This window comes from Ambystoma mexicanum, chromosome 1p (assembly GCF_040938575.1).
Source record: "Ambystoma mexicanum isolate Mex_15411 chromosome 1p, UKY_AmexF1_1, whole genome shotgun sequence".
Lineage (NCBI taxonomy): Eukaryota > Metazoa > Chordata > Amphibia > Caudata > Ambystomatidae > Ambystoma > Ambystoma mexicanum.
Window position 1 is genome coordinate 184,979,551 of NC_090921.1, and position 22,845 is coordinate 185,002,395.

General features: G+C 44.9%; 1 protein-coding gene across 1 annotated transcript in view; it reads right to left on the reverse strand.

Moving 5' to 3' along the window:
• Nucleotides 1–22,845, reverse strand: part of DNAH2 (dynein axonemal heavy chain 2) — a 3,498,763-nt gene that overhangs the window by 3,000,218 nt on the left and 475,700 nt on the right. Inside the window, exon 12 of the mRNA XM_069646273.1 lies at nt 19,307–19,436. Within this exon, the coding sequence (XP_069502374.1) occupies nt 19,307–19,436 (130 nt within the window). The remainder of the gene's footprint in view (nt 1–19,306; nt 19,437–22,845) is intronic.

Sequence of the window (22,845 nt, forward strand, 5' to 3'; positions counted from 1 at the left end):
AGGGCTGGCACATAGTGAAGAAAGGCATGACACAAGGTGTTCTATTCGAAATTCTTTTTCCCGGAGCCGGGGTTGCGATCCTGGCGGTTCGTTGCTCGCTTCAACCCCTCCTGGGGAGCAGGTGGCGAACGCCCCACAAGACGGGTAAGGGGGAGGGAAGGGGTTTGGGGGGAGGGGGGAATTAAGCTTTTGACAGGGTTCAGGGGAAGGGGGAAATCCAGCTCAAGTCATGGACACTAATCTTGCAACAGGTTCTAGGTAGCGGACAATCCGAGGGGTTCACAGAGCACGAAATGACAGAGGAAAATGATTGACGGGAAGATAGGCACGCTAAATTTCAAGGGCCTCAACTTCCAAAACAAAAAGGTCCCTTATGAGTAATATGTTCTGTAAACAACGCCTGACAGTCCTTTTCCTACAGGAAACACACTATAGGCAAGGAAAAGAGTCGAACATAAAGAGGAAAGAGATCGGTAGTAATTACTGGGCCTCCCATAGGAGTTCAAAAAAGGAAGGGGCGGGCATTCTCCTTGGCAAGACGTTTCGTCTCACAGGAGTAGAAACAAAGAGGGGCTTTGGGTATCGATTCTTAGGTATTAAGGGAACATATGAGGGAGAACGCATCACCCTGGCTACCCTATATGCACCCAACACAGGACAAATACGTTTCCTTACCCAGATTTTTAACCTCATGGACGAATGGGCAGAGGGCGCCATGATATTGGGAGGGGGCATCAACCTGATATCGGACCCCCGTCTGGACTGGTGGTCCGCGAAGGGGAGGGGGGGGGAACCAAGGGGATTTCCAAAGACAACCTGGCCTTGCAAACCCTTCTGAGGGAACACTATTGGGTAGACGTTTGGGGCAAAACACATCCTGGCCAGGGCAGATACACCTTTTTCTCACCTCCGCACTGCACCTACACTAGAATCGATCTTTTGCTGATCTCCAAGGCGGGATACGGGGTGGTGGAGCAACCGAAGGTAGAAGCCATTACATGGTCCGACCATGAACTACTCATAGCCAACTGGTCTCTGCCCGTCTCCCCAAGAGGAAAGAAATGTTGGCCTATTTTGAGACAAATGACACTGGGGAGACCAATATGTCTATGGTATGGGAGGCTGCAAAAGCCACCCTTAGGGGCCTCCTTATCGCAGAAGGTTCAAGGCATAAACGGGAAAGAGGCCTAATTGAAAAATAAATCTGTGCGGAGTTGGCCGGGCTGCGAACTAGGCTGGGCCTTCCGTGGGTGGATCGTGGGGCTCTCCTGGAGACCCAAGGCAAAAGACAGGAACTCCACACTGTCCTTATAGGGGAAGTGATTAAGAAAATGCGATACACTAAGCAAAGGTATTACGAACGGGCAAACAAGTCGGGACCCTCTTGCCACAAAGAACCCGGGGCTGTAGGGCTGAGAGAGGAGTTGCTCACCTGAGGGATAGGGCAGGCGGGATTCATAGAGGCCGGGGGAAATTGTGGAATGTTTTGCCGAATACTACTATAGCAAGCTCTACTCCAGACAGGCAGGCGAATCGCTAGACAATATCCGTTCCTACCTAGCCGAACACCCTCTGCCCAAGTGGTCAGAAGCGGAGCTAAAGGCCCTGGAGGGGGAGATATCGGAGGAGGAGGGTGCTATCAAGAGACTGAAAGCGGGCAAGGCACGGGGGGTGAAGGCTATACGGCGGACTTCTATAAGCAGACCCAATCTGTCCTGCTAAAGCCATTAGCTAAATTATTTAACCAAATCAGAAGCCGAGATTCAATTCCGCCGACGTTCCTACAGGCCCTCATCACCGTAATACCTAAACCAGGCAGGGACCAGATGGAGTGTGGGTCCTATAGACCTATCTCGCTCTTAAACTTGGACGCCAAGATCTTTGCAAGAATCTTGGCCTCTAGATTTGAACACTGCCTTCCTCGCCTGGTACACCCCGACCAAGCGGGATTCGTCCTAAATAGACAGGGCTCTGATAAAATGCGGAAGACTCTCCATGTGCTCACCTCCAGGGTGGTTCAGGACGAGGGCGTACTTCTACTGGCCCTTGACGCGGAGAAAGCCTTCGACAGGGTCAATTGGGCTTTCATGGGGGAGGTTTTTACGACTATGGGCATGGGCCTGAGGTGGCTTGGCTGTATTTCCGCGCTTTAATCCTCTCCCTCCGCCATAGTAGTAACGAATGGAACGGAGTCGAGAGCATTCCCCCTCAAGCGTGGCACATGACAGGGTTGCCCACTGTCCCCGTTAATTTACGCACTTGTAATGGAACCATGGGCGATCTCGGTCCACAAATATGAGGCCATCAGGGGGGTACAGGTAGGAGATAAACATTGCAAATTCTGCCTTTTCGCAGACGATGCACTGCTCTACATTACGACGCCGTCCCAGACAGTCCCCAGAATAATACAGGGTCTCTCACGTTACGGGAAACTGTCAAGGTACAAGGTTAACCTTGAGAAGTTGGTGGCATTTACAGGGGGAAACCTATCAGACTCGGAGGTAGCCTATGTGAAAGGGCTCCTCTTTACTTCACAGGAGGAGGGATTTCACCTGGGGGTCCAGGTGACACGTAACCCCGAAGACTTGTACTCGGCCAACTTCCCACCCCTCTGGGCAGCAATCAGAAAAGATGTGGAAAGGTGGGCAGGGTTGGGTCTCTCCTGGATGGCACGCCTTAATCTTATAAAAATGGTTGTTCTTCCCAAGTTCCTATTTCTCTTTCAAATGCTCCCGGTGCTGATCCCCAAAACATTCTTCACGGAAACTAAGCGAGTCCTCCTCAACTTACTCTGGTCGGGCAAAAAACATAGGATCTCTTACGAGGCACTAACCAGATTGAAGGACGACGGCAGGGTAGGATATCCCGACTTGAAAACATATCACATGGCCTCCCAGCTGAGGATCTTGCCCGACCACTTTACCCCCGGTACAAAAAAACAATGGGTGGCCATGGACAATAGGGTTCTTGCGCCTGTCACAGTGGAAGAATGGCTCTGGGTCCCTAGGAAACACATCCCTAGAAGTGTCCTGAACCACCCAGTCTTGAAGGTACTGTGGCTCCTGTAGACGGAGGGGGGATACTATCGCTGGCTCACGACCTGGCCCTCCCCACTGAGCTGCATCTGGGCCCCCCCCTTCTTAGCTAAAATAGCAGCGCCAGCGGCATACCAAAAGTGGTTCGAAGCCGGCCTTAGCAGGACCGGCCACCTCTGGCTGGGGGGCAAGTTCCTACCTCTGAGGGATCTGGAGGAAGCCCTGGGAATAGGTACCCTGTCTCCCTTCCGTTATCTCCAACTTAAGGGAGTCCTCACTGAACCATCATGGGAGGATACCCTCAGGAGGGACCTTACAGACTTTGAAAAACTTCTCCTCTCCGCCAGGGGCTCTAAGGGGATAATATCTCGCCTCTATAAACTCCTCCTATTTTCCGTCCCAAGAGATGAAAACAAATAGATGTGCCCTTGCTAGTGAACAATACTCAAGGCAATTGTTTTGGTGGACCGGTTCAAGTATTTAGGCTGGTCCAAAAATTTAGTGAAATGGTTGTTATGCTAAGTGGCAGATCTAAACAGGGCGTCAAGGACATATACAAACAACTCACTGTGTCAAGAATACGGAGATTCAAAAACATAAATTTATTTTCTCATAAAGACTAACATATAGTGCATGGATCTTAAAACAGTGCTGTAAGGTACAGCATACATGTGCAGAAACAATAGTGATTCATAATGACATCAAATAACAAAAGAAAAGTGTAGTATATACAACAAAGTGAACATAAAACCCTGTATGATCAGTATACAGATAGATTACAATAGTTTCATTATTGTATGACAGTATACATGTTAATATACATGGATAAGTGTTTTCTGAATAAATCCAGTGGAAAAAAATAGAAAGAAACAAAATGGAAGGGGCTAAACAGCTTCCCAAATTTCATAAAGTTTCCTAATTTATAGGATATTTCCTATTTATGATTAGCATTTCTTCTAATTGTAACAATAAATGTTCCAGGGTCTTAGGAAAAACAAGATATCTTGTAGGCCAAACTGAAGGTACAGAATCTGGTACAGAAGGGAAACATACAAAACAGGTGTTCGCAGTTCGTATCACGTTTCGGCGGATATGCATCAAATTGCGTCCGCCTTCATCAGGGCTCCGTGGGGGCGACCCTGTAATATATATACAGAACTCCAGTGAGTATAATTGTGGAGTACCAATACTCTGTGGAGCATAGAAAAACACAATAGAGGTTCTCAAGACACCCTGCTGGCGGCGTACCTGCCGGTGCTATAGTTCCCAAAGTTCTCGGTTCCAATTCACTAGGAGACCAGGGGCTGAGCAAGGGACTTCCTCCGGTTTGGTCCTGCTGGGAGATGCAGACCCTTGCAGTGGAGGATGAGCTTTACATCATGGTACTGTGTGAAGGGCAAAAACAGGAGAACGAGGTAGTGCACGAGGACCTGATTCCAGAAAACTTACTATTTAGAGTGGAAAAACTAGAGAGCAGTGCACAGCCATGAAGAAAAATGGTGGTCAGTAATGAATCAAGGATTTCTTAGAGAATAAATATTGAGCGTGGTACCTGCTGATCAAGTAAAGACTGTTGACTGCAGAGAGAAAGGGTTGAACGTGCTGATAATATTTCTTCGGATCAGCCAACTGTTGATTATAGTAGATTCCTGGATGAGTCAGGATAACTGAGGGGGATAGAGGAAAGAAGAAAGAGGAGGACACGAATGAACTGGACAGTCAATGGTAGCCCACAGTGTTATGGTTACAGAACATTATTCTGGATGATTACAGATTGTGTCAGTTCCGAGCGACAGTGCGGGAGGAAAAATATGAAACTCCCGAAAAGGTGGCATTAGTAGTTTGCCGTGAGTGAAGAGTAATCCACCATACGTATGGGCACCAGCCATGCGTGTGCTGACATTTTAAGTGTGGCAAAAAGATGTATTAGAATTTACATCCAAAAAGTTGCATCTAAAAATCCACCGTGGAGGCAGGTACGGTACCTTAGCTTTAGGAACAACCTTGCGTGTCTCCAGACCAGGGAACGCGCTGACCGGCTAGCGCGGACTGCTGCTGAGCGTTCTCGGAGAGTCCGCAAGCGCTGGGAGCCATTGTCTAAATGACAGCGTCCCTAACGACCACGCGTGCGTGGAGCGGGAGGCTCCATGACGCGGGCCAATCCCGTGGAACCAGGAAGTGTGGTTCAGTCGCGCGCTTTCGACTTGTTTACTTGTCCATGTCCATGGCGACCCTGGGGCGGTGCACACGAAGGCAGCCCAATGCTCAACTCTCATTGCAAAATAGTGCTGAACAAGAAAGAGCTTGCACATGTATGTATATGCCTATATACGACCTGAACTTGTGGGATGCACACTAGGTTCTCAGTTGGGAATCATAAGGCGTGTGGAGCACATATCTCTCAAATAAACAAAGCCGTGGGGGCATTTTATGGGGTCCAGGCTGGGGGTACCTCATGAACTGAATAATTTAAATTGGAGGCTGAAAGATCTCGTTCAGATCGTGGTGGTATGTGTCCAGGCGGTGGATCCACCTGGATTCTTTTTTCAAGAGACTGTGTTGAATATCAGGTCCATTTTTGATTTTTTCCACCACCCACCACAAAATGTCATTGGGGGTGTGGTTCATGGTATGATAATGTTCCACTAGGGGGGCTGTCAGAGTTTTGCATCTGATTTTTGAACGGTGTTCCGAGATGCGGGTACTGACTGTCCGGGTGGTCTGGCCTATAAGGCCACATGGGCACTCTATACAGTAAATGACATTTTGACTTTTACAGTTGGAGAGATCTCTAAGGGTCCATTGTCGTTCACCGATATAGATAGTTTTCATCTTCTTGGTGAATTTACAGGCGACACAATTGCCGCATGGATGATGACCCTGTAGGGGGCGGAGTGTGCGGGAGCTACCGTACATTGAGTCTTGTTGATAAAGGGAGTGTACCAGGTGTTCTTTTATGTTTTTCGCACGTTTGAAAGCGAACCTCGGAGGCTGCTCACCTGGTAAGTTCAGGCGTGCGATGTGCTAATGTTTATTGACAATTTTCTTAAATTGTGCCGTGTGTGTGCCAAAAGTGACCACACATGTCATGCGATTCTCAATGGGCGGTAAGTCTTCCTGCTCCGGATGGATGAGGTTGTCTCGATTGGAATTACATGCCCGTGTCCTCGCCTCTGCGAGTTGTCTTTTAGGATAGCCTCTGGCTTGTAAGCGAGTAGAGAGAGCTTCTGAGTGTTGTTTGTAGTCCACAACCGAGGTACAATTCCTTTGAATATGGAGGAATTGTCCATAAGACAAATTGTCCTTGGTGTGGGCTGGATGGTTGCTGGTGTAAAGCAGGAGGGTATTCCGGTCTGTAGGTTTCCGGAAGAGGTCACATTGTAAGGAACCCTCTTTGTGTCTGATTATTAAGTCCAAGAAATTAATCTCAGCATCGCTATGGACAATGGTGAATTGTATAGCCCGATTGCAAGTATTGAGCCATGTCCAAAATGTTTTGAGCTCGATGTCGGTACCCGTCCAGATGAAGATTACGTCGTCAATGTAACGGTGCCAATTACTGATCTGAGCCTGCAACAAGTTAAGGTCTGAGAAGATGTAATCATTCTCGAATTTGGCCATATATAGTATTTCCAGGCTAGGGGCAAATGCCGCACCCATAGCAGTTCCTTTAGACTGCAAGTATATTACATTATCAAAGGTGAAGAAGTTTTTGCATAATGCTATCTCCATAAGTTCCAGTACAAAGTTAATCGGGGTCTTGTGGCGGTTTGGGTAAGCAGACATCCACTCCCGAACACATTCAATAGCTTCAGCTTGGGGAATGTCAGTGTGTAGGGAGTTAATGTCCATTGTCACCAAAAACTGAGCTGGGGGGTCAAAAGGAAGGCCCTCAAAGATTGAGATGGTGTGTGTTGTATCCTTTAAATATGTGCGTGTTTGTATGCTGATGGGTTGAAGAAAGTGATCTACAAATTTACAGAGGGGCTCCAGAATGGATCCGCAGCCGAATACAATCGGGTGGCCAGGTGGGTTCAGGGGATCTTTATGTATTTTTGGTAGGGCATAAAAAGAAGGAGTTCTCCCTGATGGTCTGCTCAGGAAGGCTGCCTCCTATTCTGAAATCCAGTCTCTTTCTTGTGCATAGGCAACGGGTCCCAAGAGACCCACCACCGGCACGCACGCAATGGGGAAGGGACTTGGGAGAGGAAATCGATGATGAAAGATGGACAGAAATGTGCAGGCGGGCCAATAGATCCACGGCCTCACTCCAATATCGCGACCAAGCACACAAAGTTCTACATCGATGGCACTACCCCCACAGAGGATTTCTAGAATGAGGCCGGGATATGATCCACACTGCTGAAAATGCAAGACAGTGAGGGGGGGACTATATTCATATGTGGTGGGGGTGCCCAGTGGTCCAAAAATATTGGGGAGAGGTGTTAACTTGGATTAAAGGGGTTGACGGGGTTGAACAAACTTCTTGCCCCTGGCTTCTCCTCTTCGGAATAGACTCCGGAGATGGCCAGGAGGACACCCAGGACAATATGCTACAGATTATGCTGGTGGTGGCCAGGTGCTGTCTGGCGCAGAAATGGAAAAGCCCCGGAATGCCGGGGGAAACAGCATGGGTCACCAAAGTGCGGGCCATCTACGATATGGAATTCCTTACACATCTACTTGACGTGGTTAAGTCGAATATTGAAGAGACATGGCTGCCCTTCTTTGATAAATACGGACGCCCCGCCTAATGTGATACACTCAGCCCGGGGGCCCCTCTCCCAGGGAAGATAGGCGGCTGCCCATTGACTCGATTGTGAACTCTCTGAAACTTGGCTCATGACGAAATGAGAACTTGAACTGGAGGTGGGAGGGGGGAGGGATAGGGGGGGAGGTTCGGGGGGACGTGTTATAATTGGTTCTTTTGTTATCTTATCTTTAAATATGCTCTGTGATGTTATAACATGCAAAACTTAATAAAATATGATTGTCAAAAATAAAATTGGAAAAAAAAGTGCAGGAGTGGCCAAAGCCTGCAATGATTCCTTATGGGAATTAAAGGCCAACATACACACCCTTACCACTTGACAATTCGATATCAGTATATCATCATGTTGACCTTCAATATTACAACAATTAACTTTACTAGGAAAAGGGTGCTTTCATTCGGTTCTGCAAACATGTCCAAGTGTTACACATGTTTCCAAAAAACAAGGAGTTTTTTTGTCATTAATCTTTTACAAGACTGGAGGCTTACTAAATCAGGGGTGGACTGGGAACCAAAGGAGACCCTGAAAATAATGTTCAAAGTGACCCCATATTACACATTTTCAGAAAGCCCAACTCTTTTCCTATGAGAAAATGTGCAAATAAAATAGGTTACCGCACAAAAGAGTCCCAAGGATCACAAGCTTACTGGGAAATCTCGAGAGTTCTCTGTAGGGAAGGCCACCACTGCCCACGGTACACAGGCCAAATGGGAAATCCCCAGAATTCTCTGTAGGGCATTCCACCCCTGCCAATGTTAACAATTAACATATCCACTTTTTCCCTACAGGAAGGAAACAGTACACTTGAAAGAACATCTTGTATGTGTAGCATTTAGAGTGCATACTCAGCTACTAATGAAGCAGAGGCATGGCCCCCAGAACAAACAATTCACACAGGGTACACGCACACAAAATTCCGTGCAATAATTCCTACATCCTTTGTCTTTGCAGCTCGCCACAGCAAATAAGTAGCCTACATTTCAGTGTTCACTACTTATTTCTGTTTAATGGCTTGTAAAGAAGAGGGTTGTAAAGTTTGTGAGATTTGTGGACAACGAATTGTGGCTGGGCTGGACAACCAATCCTTTTGGGACCAGCTATGCTCAGGCCATGAAAGCCTTTTGACATGGGAAGTGGTAACATTTTTACGCGAACTGAGCCTTCTGAAGTGGGACGCCAAATTGATGAATTTTATACTCTGAACTGCTTTCTTTTTCTTAATTTTCTTCTTTTCTTCTTTTTTCTTGTTCTATACAGTGACGATATATGTAATTTAATAGGTACTGCTATTTTAATTTTGATTAAGATTGTATGTGTCTCCTACGCCCCTGCCCATTTGCTTGAATATGGCAATCGTTGGATGTTCTCAGAGCGTTTATTGTGAAATAAAAGTACTTTACAATTGTAGAGTTTTGCTATTTCCTTTAAAAGTATAGTTTTATATCCAAAATTGGAACACGCTGTGTTCTGAGATGATGTGTATTGATATCCCGGGTTCTGCGTCAACCTATGTTAACACGTAGGTGATGACTGGGCGTGTTTGGCTACGCTGCCCAGTAGCGTCATGGAGATAGGCGGAGAATATCACTAGGTTTGGTGATGTCGGCTTCAGGGGCGGAGGATACGATTTAGTGCCGCCAGGGCAGTTCACCTTAGGGCGATGCAGCAACGGATAAGATTAGCACATGGTGGCCCCGCTCTGCTGCCTGATTTCACATGTGTAAAAAAGAGGAAATCTATGCCAAGGTGCATAGGAAATGTTTGAAGGATTGATCAACGTATGCTTAAAAACACATGCCCGAACCCTCGGGACAATAATACTTTTGAGTGCATTATTCCTTTAACGTCAGATTATCGCCCAATCCCTGATGAGGACCTTTTTTTGAAACTTGGGAATGTGCAAATCCATACATTACTGCTACCCACTGCAGGCAGGCGGATACGGGCATGCTTCTCTGAAGTTTTCAGGCTCATCTCTTCAATTGTGGACTAGACCTTGCTGTGGATATTAATGCAGATGATCCTTCTCTACCATTGATTAGCCAACTACCTCAGAGAATGAGATCAGGGTCAGGAACTCAATTCACTTTGAATGAGAATAAAGTGCAAATGACTGACATTCAGCTTACATTGTAGTGGTTGGCAGATGCTTTGCCTGAAGTGTTATCAAAACAGGGTTGAGATATTACATTGTTATCCTGGAACACGCAAGGGTTTGCCCGCTCACTCTCTACCAAGGGCTCTCTTCCTATGCTAATGCTGAATCAGATGTTCCTTTTACAGGAGACCTGGCATGAAAAATGTTTTCATTGACGGCTACACCATCTATCAAGTAGCAGCTAAGAAAGTCGAATGGGGCCGCCCATATGAGGGTTTGTCGACAGATGTCCATGGTATGGATTCTCATACAATCGAGGTGGCCAGCTCTGACCACATTTTGGCCATTGAAGTTACAAAATCTAAGGAGGGGGCGGCTGGTCGTACATTAATTGTAAATACATATAAGTCCCCAAGTGCTAACTATAAAGTGGCAATTCACGACGCACTACAGGATCTTTTTATGTCATGGTTTAAGGAAGCAAATAAAGAAAGTATAGTGTAAGCTGACGATTTTAACTGTCATTGTATTTGTAAAGAGATATTGGTGGAGGGGCCACTGAAAAGTCAAAGCTTGTTGAAGCAATCTGTTTCTAATATGGAAAGGGATGAGTGGATAAGGTTTATCCAGAGCTGCGACCTGATAATGGTTAATGGGCAGACAGAAGATGACAATCAGGGGGATTATACTTGTAATTTAGGGAAAAGGAAGGCCCCACTAGGTTACCTTTTCACAAATATCGTGGCACTATCTGATGTGATAAATATATGTGTGATTAAAAATGATTGAGTGATCATACATGTATTCAGATAAATCTTAAGATGAGTGGCCTGATTAACCCAGAAAGGGGTATAGGAGGAGTCAATGTTACACACTGTGGTAACCCGATGGGGTGGTCAAGTAAGAATATTGACCATCGGAGCAGTTTACAATTGCTGCTGCCTTAATCTTTCCTACATCCTTTAGGTTGAAAGACATGGAGGAAATTGAAGCCTGGTTTCGAAAGTTTTCATAGCAACATGCGACCTGTCATCCCCTTCCTTTGCTTAAAACTGATAAGGGTCATGATATATACAACAAGGCAGTTAGGGATAGGAAGCAATTTATCCGTAAGGACCTTCAGAGTATTAAGGCCAAATGTCTATCCCCAGCAGATGCACTAAGTGAGATGAAAAAGGTCACAAATTCATATAGGAACTGGGTCCGCTGGTGGAGAAATTCTTGTCTGGGATTCCAGTGGCAGAGAATGATTAGTGGCAATTCAAGGAGAATGTGGCCACTGTTGGGGGAAGCTAAGGCTTGTTCTGAACGGAAGATACTCAACCCCATCAATGAGAATCGGTGGAAGGAATTTTTGGGGATCCGGATTTTCTAATTGATAAGGAAGGGCTTCAGCTGAGAATAAGCAGGCTAAAATGGGCTTGCCAACGTGGTTTTTAAACAAGATCTGGAATTCTGGGCATCCCCGTTGAAAATCTTGTTTGACAAGGTCCTTTTGGAGGGAAGAATACCAACCTCTTGGCAAGCCTGTATATTAGCCTGGTATTAAAAAAGGGATATCCATTACTGCCGGGTAACTTCCACTTTTTGTCCATGCTTGATTCAACAGGAACAATTTTAGCATTATTCATATTGAGGGAACTTCAGAGATGGGTTGATGAGATGGAGTCCCTTGATAGGGTTCAACTGTGGTTTTCGTCAGGTTTATTCAGTGCCCCATCATCACAGGCCTGTGGACCATCTGATTGAGAATGCTCGTACAAAAGATTCTCCAGGTCTGTATGCACTTTTTGTAGACTTTCAACCTGCATTTGAATCTACCTGCAGAAGTTGCTTATGGGCAATGCTTGAATCATATGGGTGTCCAAACTATATATTCTATTTTATAGGGCTACTACATGAGAATACAGTAATTCGGGTGAAGTTAGATGGCGAGGGAGCTATGAGGGACCCAATTCCTACTGCGCATGGGGTTAATCAAGGGTGTGTCCTGGCTCCCTTGCTATTCAACCCATACCTGGTGGACTTCCCACCAAGTTTAGCAGTTGCTGGGGGTTGTCCCCCAAGAGTTGGTTCCGCTCATTGTAGGGTCATGGGTTATGCAGACGATCTCAGAATCATGGACCACACTTTTCGGTGTCTGTCTCCAGTAGCTGCTGCTCTTTGGGATTATGCTGACACCAATTAATTGTAAATTAATGTGATAGGGCCAGCTCTGTGTCCTTGTTAGAAAGGTCGGGAGAGACCTTTCAACCCACTGGTGACAGAGTAGGCAGGCCCCCTCCCCACCCTTCCTTACCTGCAGTGATGGGGCCTCCAGACCACAGGGAGAGGAGGAGCACTGCAGCGGGTTTCTGCCTTCAGTAGCAACACCAGCAGGGGACGCCGACAAGGGCAGCGCAGAACCAAAGGGCACTAACCCACAACACCGGGCCAGAAGCGTGGCTCAAAGGGTGCTAAACCCACACCACCGGTCAGAAGCGTGGCTCCAGCTGACAGCGTCAGCTGGAGCCCACGAAGAGGATGGAAGCCACCACTAACCCACCAGGGAGATCAAATTAATACAGACAGGCCTCACGAAGGCCTTGTACCACTAGCCCATCAGGGATTTTGATTTTTTTATGAAATACAGGCCCCATGAAGCCTTAACCCTCTAAACCACCAGTGATTATAATAATTATTTTAAAGGGCCTTACAGGGCCTGGTGTTCCAGCGTCCCAGTACCCCAGCAGGGTCCATGTTGTAAAAGGGGCAAGCCCTTTTAAGCCCTGCCTTGGCCATCCCCTGAAACACCCCCTGGAGCTAGGTAAGCTATTGGTTAAGGTAAGTGGCCAATTCTGGGAGGGGGTTGGGTATTTAAGTAAGCCTGTGTGAGTGTGTAGGTGTGGGTTAGTTGGGTGAGGACAGGAGGAGGTAGAGGACGTCTGAGATACCAGGGAAGGCAAGAGCGTTTTGCAGTGCAGTGGATTTTGCGTGAGAGAGGAGTTTGAGCAGTAGAAGTAGGAGTAGTAGTAGAGCGGGGGTAGTAGTAGTGCCAGAGGTAGTAGTGGTTGGGACTAGAGGTAGTAGGTGGTGGGAGTATCAAGCAAAGGATATTAGGGGTAGAGTGGGAGTTAGTGGAAAAGGGAGAGCAGGGCACCGTATCCCTGGGTGAGCAGCACAACATATCCCTGGGAGTCTCTGAGAGTTAAACAAGGGCTAGTACAGAAGGTGAGCAGGGCACCATATCTCTGAAGGGTTTGTAATAGTGAGAGAGGTGTGCAGATCACCACATCACTGAGTGACCTGGAAGGTAATAGAGAGAGGTTGTAGTAGTAGCTCCGTGGGAACAGTATTTGTGGTAGTAGCATGAAGATCGACAGTGAGTGGGAGAATACGAGTAGCTATTGGTGCAGAATTAAAGAGGGGTTACGATTAGAAAATAGTAGGGGGGCAAAGAAGTAGAGAGAAGAACGAGGGAGAAGAGGAAATGGAGGTAGAGTAGCAGTGGGAGATATCAGTTGTTATAAAAGTGACAAAGGAAGTATGATTGAAGGATGGAGGTGGAAAGGCATAGTGAGAGATTGGAAAGGACAGTGACGTGGTGAGAGAACAGGATGGGATTTGTACAGCGAAGGGTCAGGAGTGAGAGGTTGTAGAAGGAGTGTGCGTGACGGTGGGTGAAAGAAGGCACCATTCCCTATTTCCCAGGAACTAATCATTAATAGGAGAGGGGGAATTAGACGTTCCCTAGGGAGTCAGATAGCCAATGACTTAGGGAGAACACCTTTAGTCGTAGTGAGAAGAGACAGTAAGGGGTTACCAATCAGTAGACAACTAACAGCCTGTTAGGGACATCAGAGGTGAGGCCCAAGCCTGGGGAAGACAAAAGAAGAAAGGGACAGCCTTAGTGCCAATATTCCCCAGTCCCTTAAAACCCCAAGAGATTGAAGAGAAAAATTAGCCATTCTGACAATTGAGATTTTAAATAAACACCCTTGAACTTGTATTCAAGAGTCAGCGTGGTTCTTTTTGGTGGGCTGCCCCGTCACATTAATCACAATAAAACCCAGATAATTTTGCTTACCTCAAAGAAGGTTGTTCACCCTATGATGTGTATTAAAGGCCTTGTAATTCAATATACTGACCAATATAAATACCTGGGCATTGAGTTGGACCAACAGAGGGCTTGCAAGACTTGTAGTACATCCTTAGAGATAAAAAGCTGTTCAGCTAACTTCTCTAATACAGCAGTTTCTAGAAGAACAAGTGGTTTTTCATATGAGGGTGCATGTATCTGCAATGCTTTGTCCCAGCTATTCTATATTGGTTAGAAAGCCTTAAAATTATGGATCTAAAGTTGCTGAAACAAATCGAAGGCAGGTTTTGGAGGAAATGACTGGTCTCCCTTCCTGTGCCCCTATATCTATCATTCGTTTGGAACTGGGACTCATTTCCCTGCACTCGTTGGTCTTGAAGAAACGTGCCCTTCTGTATCTTAAAATGAAGTATAGCTTTAAGGGGCATTTGTTACATTCGTCGGGTTGTCATCTCTCAAAAGCTGATGAATAACTAATTATGAGAGCTCCATTATTAATCTGTTTAAAATCATAGGATGGACAGCGAATTGGGATGAGGAGTACCATATTGTAGCAAGGAATTTAGAGAGTAAGATTGATCTATGGTACTGGAGTGAAAATGTTTTACATCTGAACTAGAGAGCTACAAAGAAGAATTGGGGACTAAAAGTGCATAAGTTCAAACGAGTTATGTATGATTATCATACCGATAAAGTTTATACTTGGATGAATAAATACAACAATCCAAGCCGCCCACCATGGAAAAGTGCAACTGACCGTTCAAGTTCGGATTCAGACACACAGTAAGCGAATTTTCCAGAAGATAGAACTGCACAACATTCTAACACAGAAAAAGGAAATACAAAAGATATAAGTAGAGATCGACATCCAGATGCAAGACCCACCACGCCACCAAGACAGCAACCTTTTTTAGGGAGAGACAACAGCCGAAGAAAAGCACCAGGAGGGGGAGAAGAAAGGCCAGAAGCATCCAGCTTCCAAAGTTGCTATCCCAGCAGGAGGACTTAGTCATCAACTTGTCAGACAGAGTTCTCAGAACATCTGAAAAAACCTCATCCTACAAAAGGGTTTGAACTTTGTACCTACATACACATTCACATTTTTTGACACCAAGTGGAGATATATTCAAGTTCATACGTAAACTAAAATCAAAATCCTATTTTGCTGATACTGCTGTCGATAACCCACAGTCTAACATGACATTTCTGGAACTACGTCCCCTAAGCACCTTCATACCTCCCATTCCTCATGGACCCATAGACAGCTTCTACGAGTCGGTATTGAAAGATTGGAGAAAACTCCTAAATATAGGAATCTCAATAAAAACAAAATGGCAATGCTCAGAAACTATATCAAGATGACAATATTGTGATTTGTTCAGCCGATAAAGGCGGAGCATTAGTAATTATGAACACCATGTGAAGAATGCAACTGACAACTGAGCGACACAAGACCAATGCCCTACCAGGACACAAGAACAATGCCCTACCAGGAAACCCAATAAAAAGACCATTGAAACATTGTTATCAATGGCAGAGGACGACGACTGGATTTCTCACAAAACAAAGATGTTTTTGACCACGCACTATCCAAGATTGGGCATTTGTACCTGCTAACCAAAATCCACAAATCACTACATAAACCGCCTGGAAGGCCAATTGTGGCAGCTACCAATGGGATACTACAACTGTTGGGCACTTATATAGATAAGATTCTACAACCAATCATTCAGAACGTTCCTTCCTATATCGAAGATACCACTCATTTTGTAAACAGACTTCATGACATTGAAATTGAAAAAAGCGACATCCTGGTAACTATAGATGTATGTAGCCTGTATACATAAATACTGCATAACCTTGGACAACAAGCAATGGAGTGGATTATGCTTAAAGAGGAAGACGTTGGTGCCTCTAAAGAATTCATAATTATTATGCCAGAATTCATCGCACAAAACTCTTACTTAGAATTCAGAGGTAAATTCTACTTACAAACTTGTGGTACTGCCATGGGAGCCATTATGGCCCCTACATATGCAAATGCATTCATGTTGAAATTTGAAGAGGACCACATTCTGCATCATCCAGTATGGCATAAATACATCAGACACGGGGGCGATATATCGACAACCTTTTTCTCATTTGGAAAATCTCACTTCCTTTCTCACATACCTGAATTTGATTGAGGCAAGAATTCAATTCACATCAGAAATCGGTAACCCAAGGTTACATTTCCTGGACGTACAGATTTTACCTAAAGCACAAGGATTCGAGACAAAAATTTACCACAAACCTACTGATAGGAACAACCTCTTGCACAGAATGAGTTTTCACCCTCCGTCAACACTCAAAAGTCTCCCGTATAGTCAACTCCTTAGAGTGGAGTGCATTATCAACACTACAAGAGAATGGGAAACTGAATCAGAAAAAATATAATTAAGTTTCAAGCAAGAGGATACCATGAAGCAGTACTAACAGACGCTAAATCCAAGGTCAACCTCAAGGATCGGAGAACTCTTCTAGCACCAAAAGTACAGAACACAGAACGTGAGGCTCCACTTGTGTTTGTGAGCAAATATAGTATACAGTCAACAAGGATAAAAATATCAATACTGAAACACTGGCCGTTGCTCAATTGTGATAGCAAATTGCAAAATCAGTTCACCATATGACAGATCTTTACGTTCAAAAGGAGCTACAATCTGAAGGATTTACTCATGAAGACTCAACCTAACAGACCAGGAAAACAGGCAAGTAGACATCTCAGAACCTATCCATGCCTTGCATGTAACAGTTGCAAAAACATAATCAAAGGAGACACAATCACCCACTCCAGAACTGGAGAGAAAATGAAATTAAAAGATTACGCAACTTGCGAAACCCAGAATGTCATCTATGCTATCAAATGTCTGTGGGGCCTCACATATGTGGGGCAAACCAGCCGTAGAGCACACACAAGAAGAAATTAATGAAATATTAGAACCAACAATCGGCACTCCCCAGTTGCAAGTTATTTTCATGAGCACACACATCAGCTTGCGCAAATCAGATGCCAAATATTGAAAGTAATCAGTACCAGAGACCTTCAAATAAATCTTGTCAAGGGACTCAAGCAAAGAGAGACCTTCTGGATCGACAGACTTGACACTGTCTCTCCTGAAGGTCTCAACAAAGAACTTGACATATACTGTTTTTTGTGACTCTAAGCTAAACATGAGGAGGAAGCAAGTATAGCACTATTTTTGTATGTATGAAACCAGTATAACCCATCGATGGCCTTACTACGAACAATCGGCTAATGTATGACGACTTGCTTCAAGTGACCTCACTATATAGACTGTAAGCACACTCAGACTGTTACAATTTTCATAATTAGAAGCTATTACAACACACACCCAAGCAGCTCAATTACTGTTTGTATGCCATACACACATTCCAGACATGATGGGATCATCACCATTAATGTGTCCATGCTCCGCATTACGAGCCAGCAATTATTGGTAACATATTAATTGTTTCTATCCATCCCGCTCCTTGTCTGCTACGCTCAAAAAAGTGACTTCTCATAACTGTTTGTTGGTTCATCACTTCTTGTATGACCAACATTCATTGGCAATACCTATAAGAACTGGTTTATAATCATTAATGCACGGACAAGCCAGTAATTACAGTCAATATTTAAAGAAGAAAATCTTGTTCACCAATCTAATTTTTTTCTTTATTAATCTAACCTTTTGAGTATCTCTCTAAAACAAAGTGGTAATTATCTTGACGACTTGATTGGTTTATTATTTCTTGTATCAACATTGCACATCACAAACATAAGTTGTCCGCAATACATGCAATAGAATTGATCATGCAGGCTGTATCATCAAGCAGATCACGACCATTTAACATTTTGCACTCTCGACAAGCTCGTAATCAATAGATTACAGTGAGCAGATGAAGTATTACACCGATCCCGACTCACTGTTCTACTATAGTACCCTACATGCCGTGTATACATACGTTGTTACGTGGTGATGTCTGAGTTAATAAGCTCGGTGGTGGTCTCGGTGTCCCCGTGTCCATGGCAACGCTCGCAGCTGCCAACGCGGAGACGCTGCTCGACCACTGGGGCCGCTCACAATAGGTACGCTACATCGAGACATTCACGAGTAAGTTACTGTTACTTTGCTCAAAACCTACAAATCATGAGTGCAAACAAGATTATAAAATTTAGGCACAAAAGCGACCTTCCTTTGATGTAATTTTCACTCTGCGTTTCTTGTAACTGGAATAACGCCAATGATGGGTATTTGGGAATGGTCTTGCAAGCGTTCCTTCTTTTCAATTAAGAACATGCAATCTCTCTGTCAGTCAGAAAAGAGTTCAACAATGGATTTAGTTGCCTTTTGCTTCGCAATTCTTTTAGAATAAGCGCGAGTGCCAAACCAAACTTCAAGTATGCCGAACAACCTTTACTCACTTTAAACAGTATTCAAGTTCTGTAGAAGCTGGCTACAGTTATCGGCAAGGCTCGCAAAGTGTATCTTAACGCTGTGCTTCACTCACTGGCTTCAGGGACACTTCAATTGCGGGTTGCCCTACTTCCCCGACCACTGCTACTACTTCTGGCTCACTTGGGACACATACCCTTCATTTGGGAGACCTCGGCTTGCCTTCTGCTTTTGGCCTTGGTCTCCTGCACGGTTACGGGTCTGCAATCACAGCAACTCGGCTCACATGGGGAAAACTCTGCTTCCAGCTTGTCTTCCACTGTGCAGCCTCTGCAATTCAGGTTTAGGAAGAATAGGACCCTCACAGAACTTGCAGGTGAAATCTGCTGTCTCCACGTTCCGGCGTCACTTCTGTGCTCCCACTTCTTCGTGACTGGCCAGCCTTGCGCTTCTTCTCTGCTACTACTACTGCCAGCCTTCCAACTCCCGTTCCAGCTCCTTTTACTTATACTTTCCTGCTGAGGCTTTTTCTGCCTCACAGATTTGGCAATGGGGTTCAGGTACAGACTGATAGTCTTAATTTCCCCAAGTACTACAATGGCTACCGGGCTAATTGCCTTAATACATCTACATGTCTCTTCAGCCCTCTTCTTCCTATGTAGTTCTTTTCAACAAAGTTAGCTTTTTCTACTTCCAAATTACTTGTAAGGGTATATTTTATTCCCTTGTGGTTTTTAACAGTCAGATTGTGAAATTTAGCTTTTCCAGAGGAAGATGGAGCAGAGAAGACAACATTTCCATAATCCTTTGCATTGCACCCTTGGGAATGAGAACAGTATATCTGGTGTGGCGATGATGGCACATGTGCAATTGTTTCTCCTTACCTCGCGTGTTGCCAGATGATGGAAAATCTCCAGTAGCTCCACCCCATGCTCCACATATCTAACTGTCCCAAAGGCTGTGGAGATGAGATTCTGCATCATCACTTCCAGGTCCTTGATGCCAGCCCGGAACCTGGGGAACAAACACACCATTTTATTTTGACTTACTAAATTCATTGCAATTATAAAATAAACCATTGTTTTTTTACAGCACTAGGAGACCCCAATGGTATCTGAGTATTGAGCAGTAAATGGAAGACATCACCATTAATTAACTGAATCGTATGCAAGCATAGGTCTAGAAGGAGCGAGCTTTGCTCACTGTGCATCATTCAATCCGGATTAAATAATGCAGGTCTCATGATCCAGGGTCTTGAACTGAGAAATATAACTTATCAGGTCTCTACACCCTTGTTTTCCTTCCAGAGGTTCCCCATCCACGGTCGCTATAAAACTTTTGCCTAAACTCTGCCTTAACAAAAAAAGATTCCTAAGCGTTGGACTGTCATTTGCTATTAGAAGGATGGACTATGATGCTGCACTGCCTGGTAAATAAGAAACTAAATGCCACCATATAAGAGGGGAGTGCCTCAGGCCGACATAAAAAGTGCAACTATCGCTGAGTAAGAAATACTTGAAATATTTAAGGATCACCTCCAAACTGCTCTAAAGCTGCTAAAGGAATGTCCAAATGCACTAAAAATGCTCTAACTACGGATCTATGCCCGTTCCCAGTAACCTCTCCTGTAATATCTTCTCTGCATGCAGTTCTGGGGGCTCTAACCTAAGTTTATTCAGAGTAGGTCCTCCCTACTCCTGTAAATATTAAACCTACTGACACGTGCCTCCACCCCTTATGACTTAACTCTCGGTTTTCTATATGGGTCTCTACCAACTCCTCCTTGATTTCCCCAATTAAGTTGCCTAGAGATCCCTGGGCTTAGGTTTCTAGGTTCCAATCAGCTCAAGTGGAAATGTTACTCTTGTGCCTTTCATGCTGTCAGGAGTCCATTACTTCCAGATTCCAATTTCCGCGGGAGCTGACACTAGTCACACAGACCTCCCACAGCGTTGGTGTGCAGCATGCCAAACTGAATTTTATTGCTTCTCAAAGGTAGTAAATACTGAGAAGATTCCAAGTGAGAATAGGCAATTCATCATCTGTAGATGTTTTTTTTTTTATTGCCTTATCTTTTCTTAACCTAAGGGAAACAAGATTTCGGATGGTGGTTAGTAGGTGAGCATATTACCTCCAATTATGAAATCAGTGTTTAATAAAAAAGACAAGTATAGAGAGTGTGACAAATCCAAACAATGTATTCCTTCTTCCCAGAGGGCAGTCACTCACTTTGAGGCTAGGGAGGTGAGCCTACTAAGCAAGACCCTTCCTAGGGGTCGGGGTAGTGGGACCTCACTAGGAGTGACTCACCTCTTGAGGACAAGGACTCCCATTCCTGCAAAGTACTCACTGTACAGAACCCATTATCTTCCTCCAAGGGAATCAGACAGACTGTTAACCCTGTTTTGGGTTTACCGAATAGTGACATTTCTTCAATCTTGTTGGCTTCAGGTAATGCTGGATTCCGCTTGAACGCCACAGTCAAACAAGAATGACACCCCCGCCCCCTTTTGTTTATGATGACGTACATAAAACCATGAGGAACTTTGAATAAAGGACAGTGAATCCTACGCAGAGGCGAGCATCTGACAGGGAGATGTCTTGGAGGGGAGGTGGTCACGCTAGGCCCTGAAGCCAGCAGTTTTGTGGAAAGTGAATAAATCGATCGCAAGAAGCCAGAAGGCTGGTGTCCTGACCGGCAAAAAAGCTGACACTGAGAAAGAGATAGACCTTCTTGCCTGTTGGCACAACCATATGGAAGCCGTGGTGTGCCTGGGGCCCGTTAATTGATGCTGAGACCAGACTGCAGCGGAGAGACGGGATCTCCGAGGTACGCACGAGAAGTGCATTAGCTGCCGATCCAGGCAGCGGAAGGGAAGCGAATGCTCCCGAAGAGGTAACACCATTGAGAAGGGCGAACAGTGATAATCGAGCTGAAGCAAGCCTATCAAAAGCAAAAGGGCTATGGATAGGCCCGAGAAACCAAGAGACATTAAGAGTCGAAGCTGGAGAAGCCACCAAGGTTACAGGAGCCTATTAAACCCGAACCGGCAGACGCCCTACGAATTTGCTATAAAGAAAGTTTATCAGAGGACCAGAGGGCTTTGGAGAGCTCAGAGAAAGAGAAAGACAATGTTTGAGGCTGGAGGAGCCACAAGTGTTATGAGAACCAGATAACCCCGAGCTAAAGAGAGCCTATGAGAGGGGCCAAAGGGCTTTGGAGAGCCCTGAAAAACTTTAATAATCGAGGCTGGGAAAGCCACAAGGCTTAATGTAACCAAGACAACCTAAACAGGCAGATACCCGAGGCCCTGGAAAAAGTGAGCCTGTTAGAGGACAGGAAAACTTTGGGGAGCCCAGGAAACAAGAAAGATAGCAAACAGAATTGGAAAGCGAAAGAAACAGGATTCCAGTCTTTCAGTATAAACAAGAACCATGTCAAGTAGCAAGTCAGAAATGGTGGAATTGTAATAAGAAAAAATGTCCTTCATGGAAAAAATGTCCTTCACGGAAAGAGGGAACCATATATCCTTAAGTATAAAACAAGAACAAGAACATTGTTAAGTAAAATTGGAGAGAAATACAAAATTAGGATTTGGCATACAGAAACTGCAGAGAGGTTGTGAACTGTGTTGCAGGACATTGACACACTTGTACAACCCTTGGAAAAGGAATCCAAGTGATTGGGCCAGGCAGAAGCCCAAAGACACAGGCCATTGCTCTGGCCTCTTGTTAGGGGAGTTTTCCTAAAGTCCACTTGAGGTAAGACTTCATAAACTATATCAATGGCATACAGGTCTCCAGGTCTTAGAATAAGCTTGTATCACTCAAGGAACCTTGGCAGAGCAGTCAGTCTTATCATAGGAGGAAGATGTGAGCTGTAGTTAAGTAAACTGAACCCAGTTAGTACAGTAGTCCAAAGAAACACACCAATAAAATTATATTAAAATATATATTTATTTTATCACGACATAACTGATCCTCTATGCATTGTGTATTGCCACGCAGTGAAGGCAAAAAGAGTATAGTCACGGGAAAGCTGAAATGCATGCTCCTAAATACAAGGTCACTGATCAAGCACGCTACAGAGGTCGCACATCACATTGCTGACCAGCATATCGATCTCTGTGCGATCAATGAATCATGGCTGCATGATGCAGTAGGTCGTGCCCTCCCTTTGGCAGTACCTGATGGATATAATATCTGAAGGAATGACTGTATGCATGCTAGGGGCGGTGGGGTAGCTGTACTTTACAATCAAGCATCGAACATTTGCAAAATTGAGATTGTGCAAATTCCAGACTGTGAAAAAATGTGGGCCATGTTTCAAGTAAACCCTAATACTACGGTTAATATATTTGTTGACAAATTTCAGTGACCTCTTAGCCCCCACGTTAAAGCCCAACACTAGAATGTTCATCCT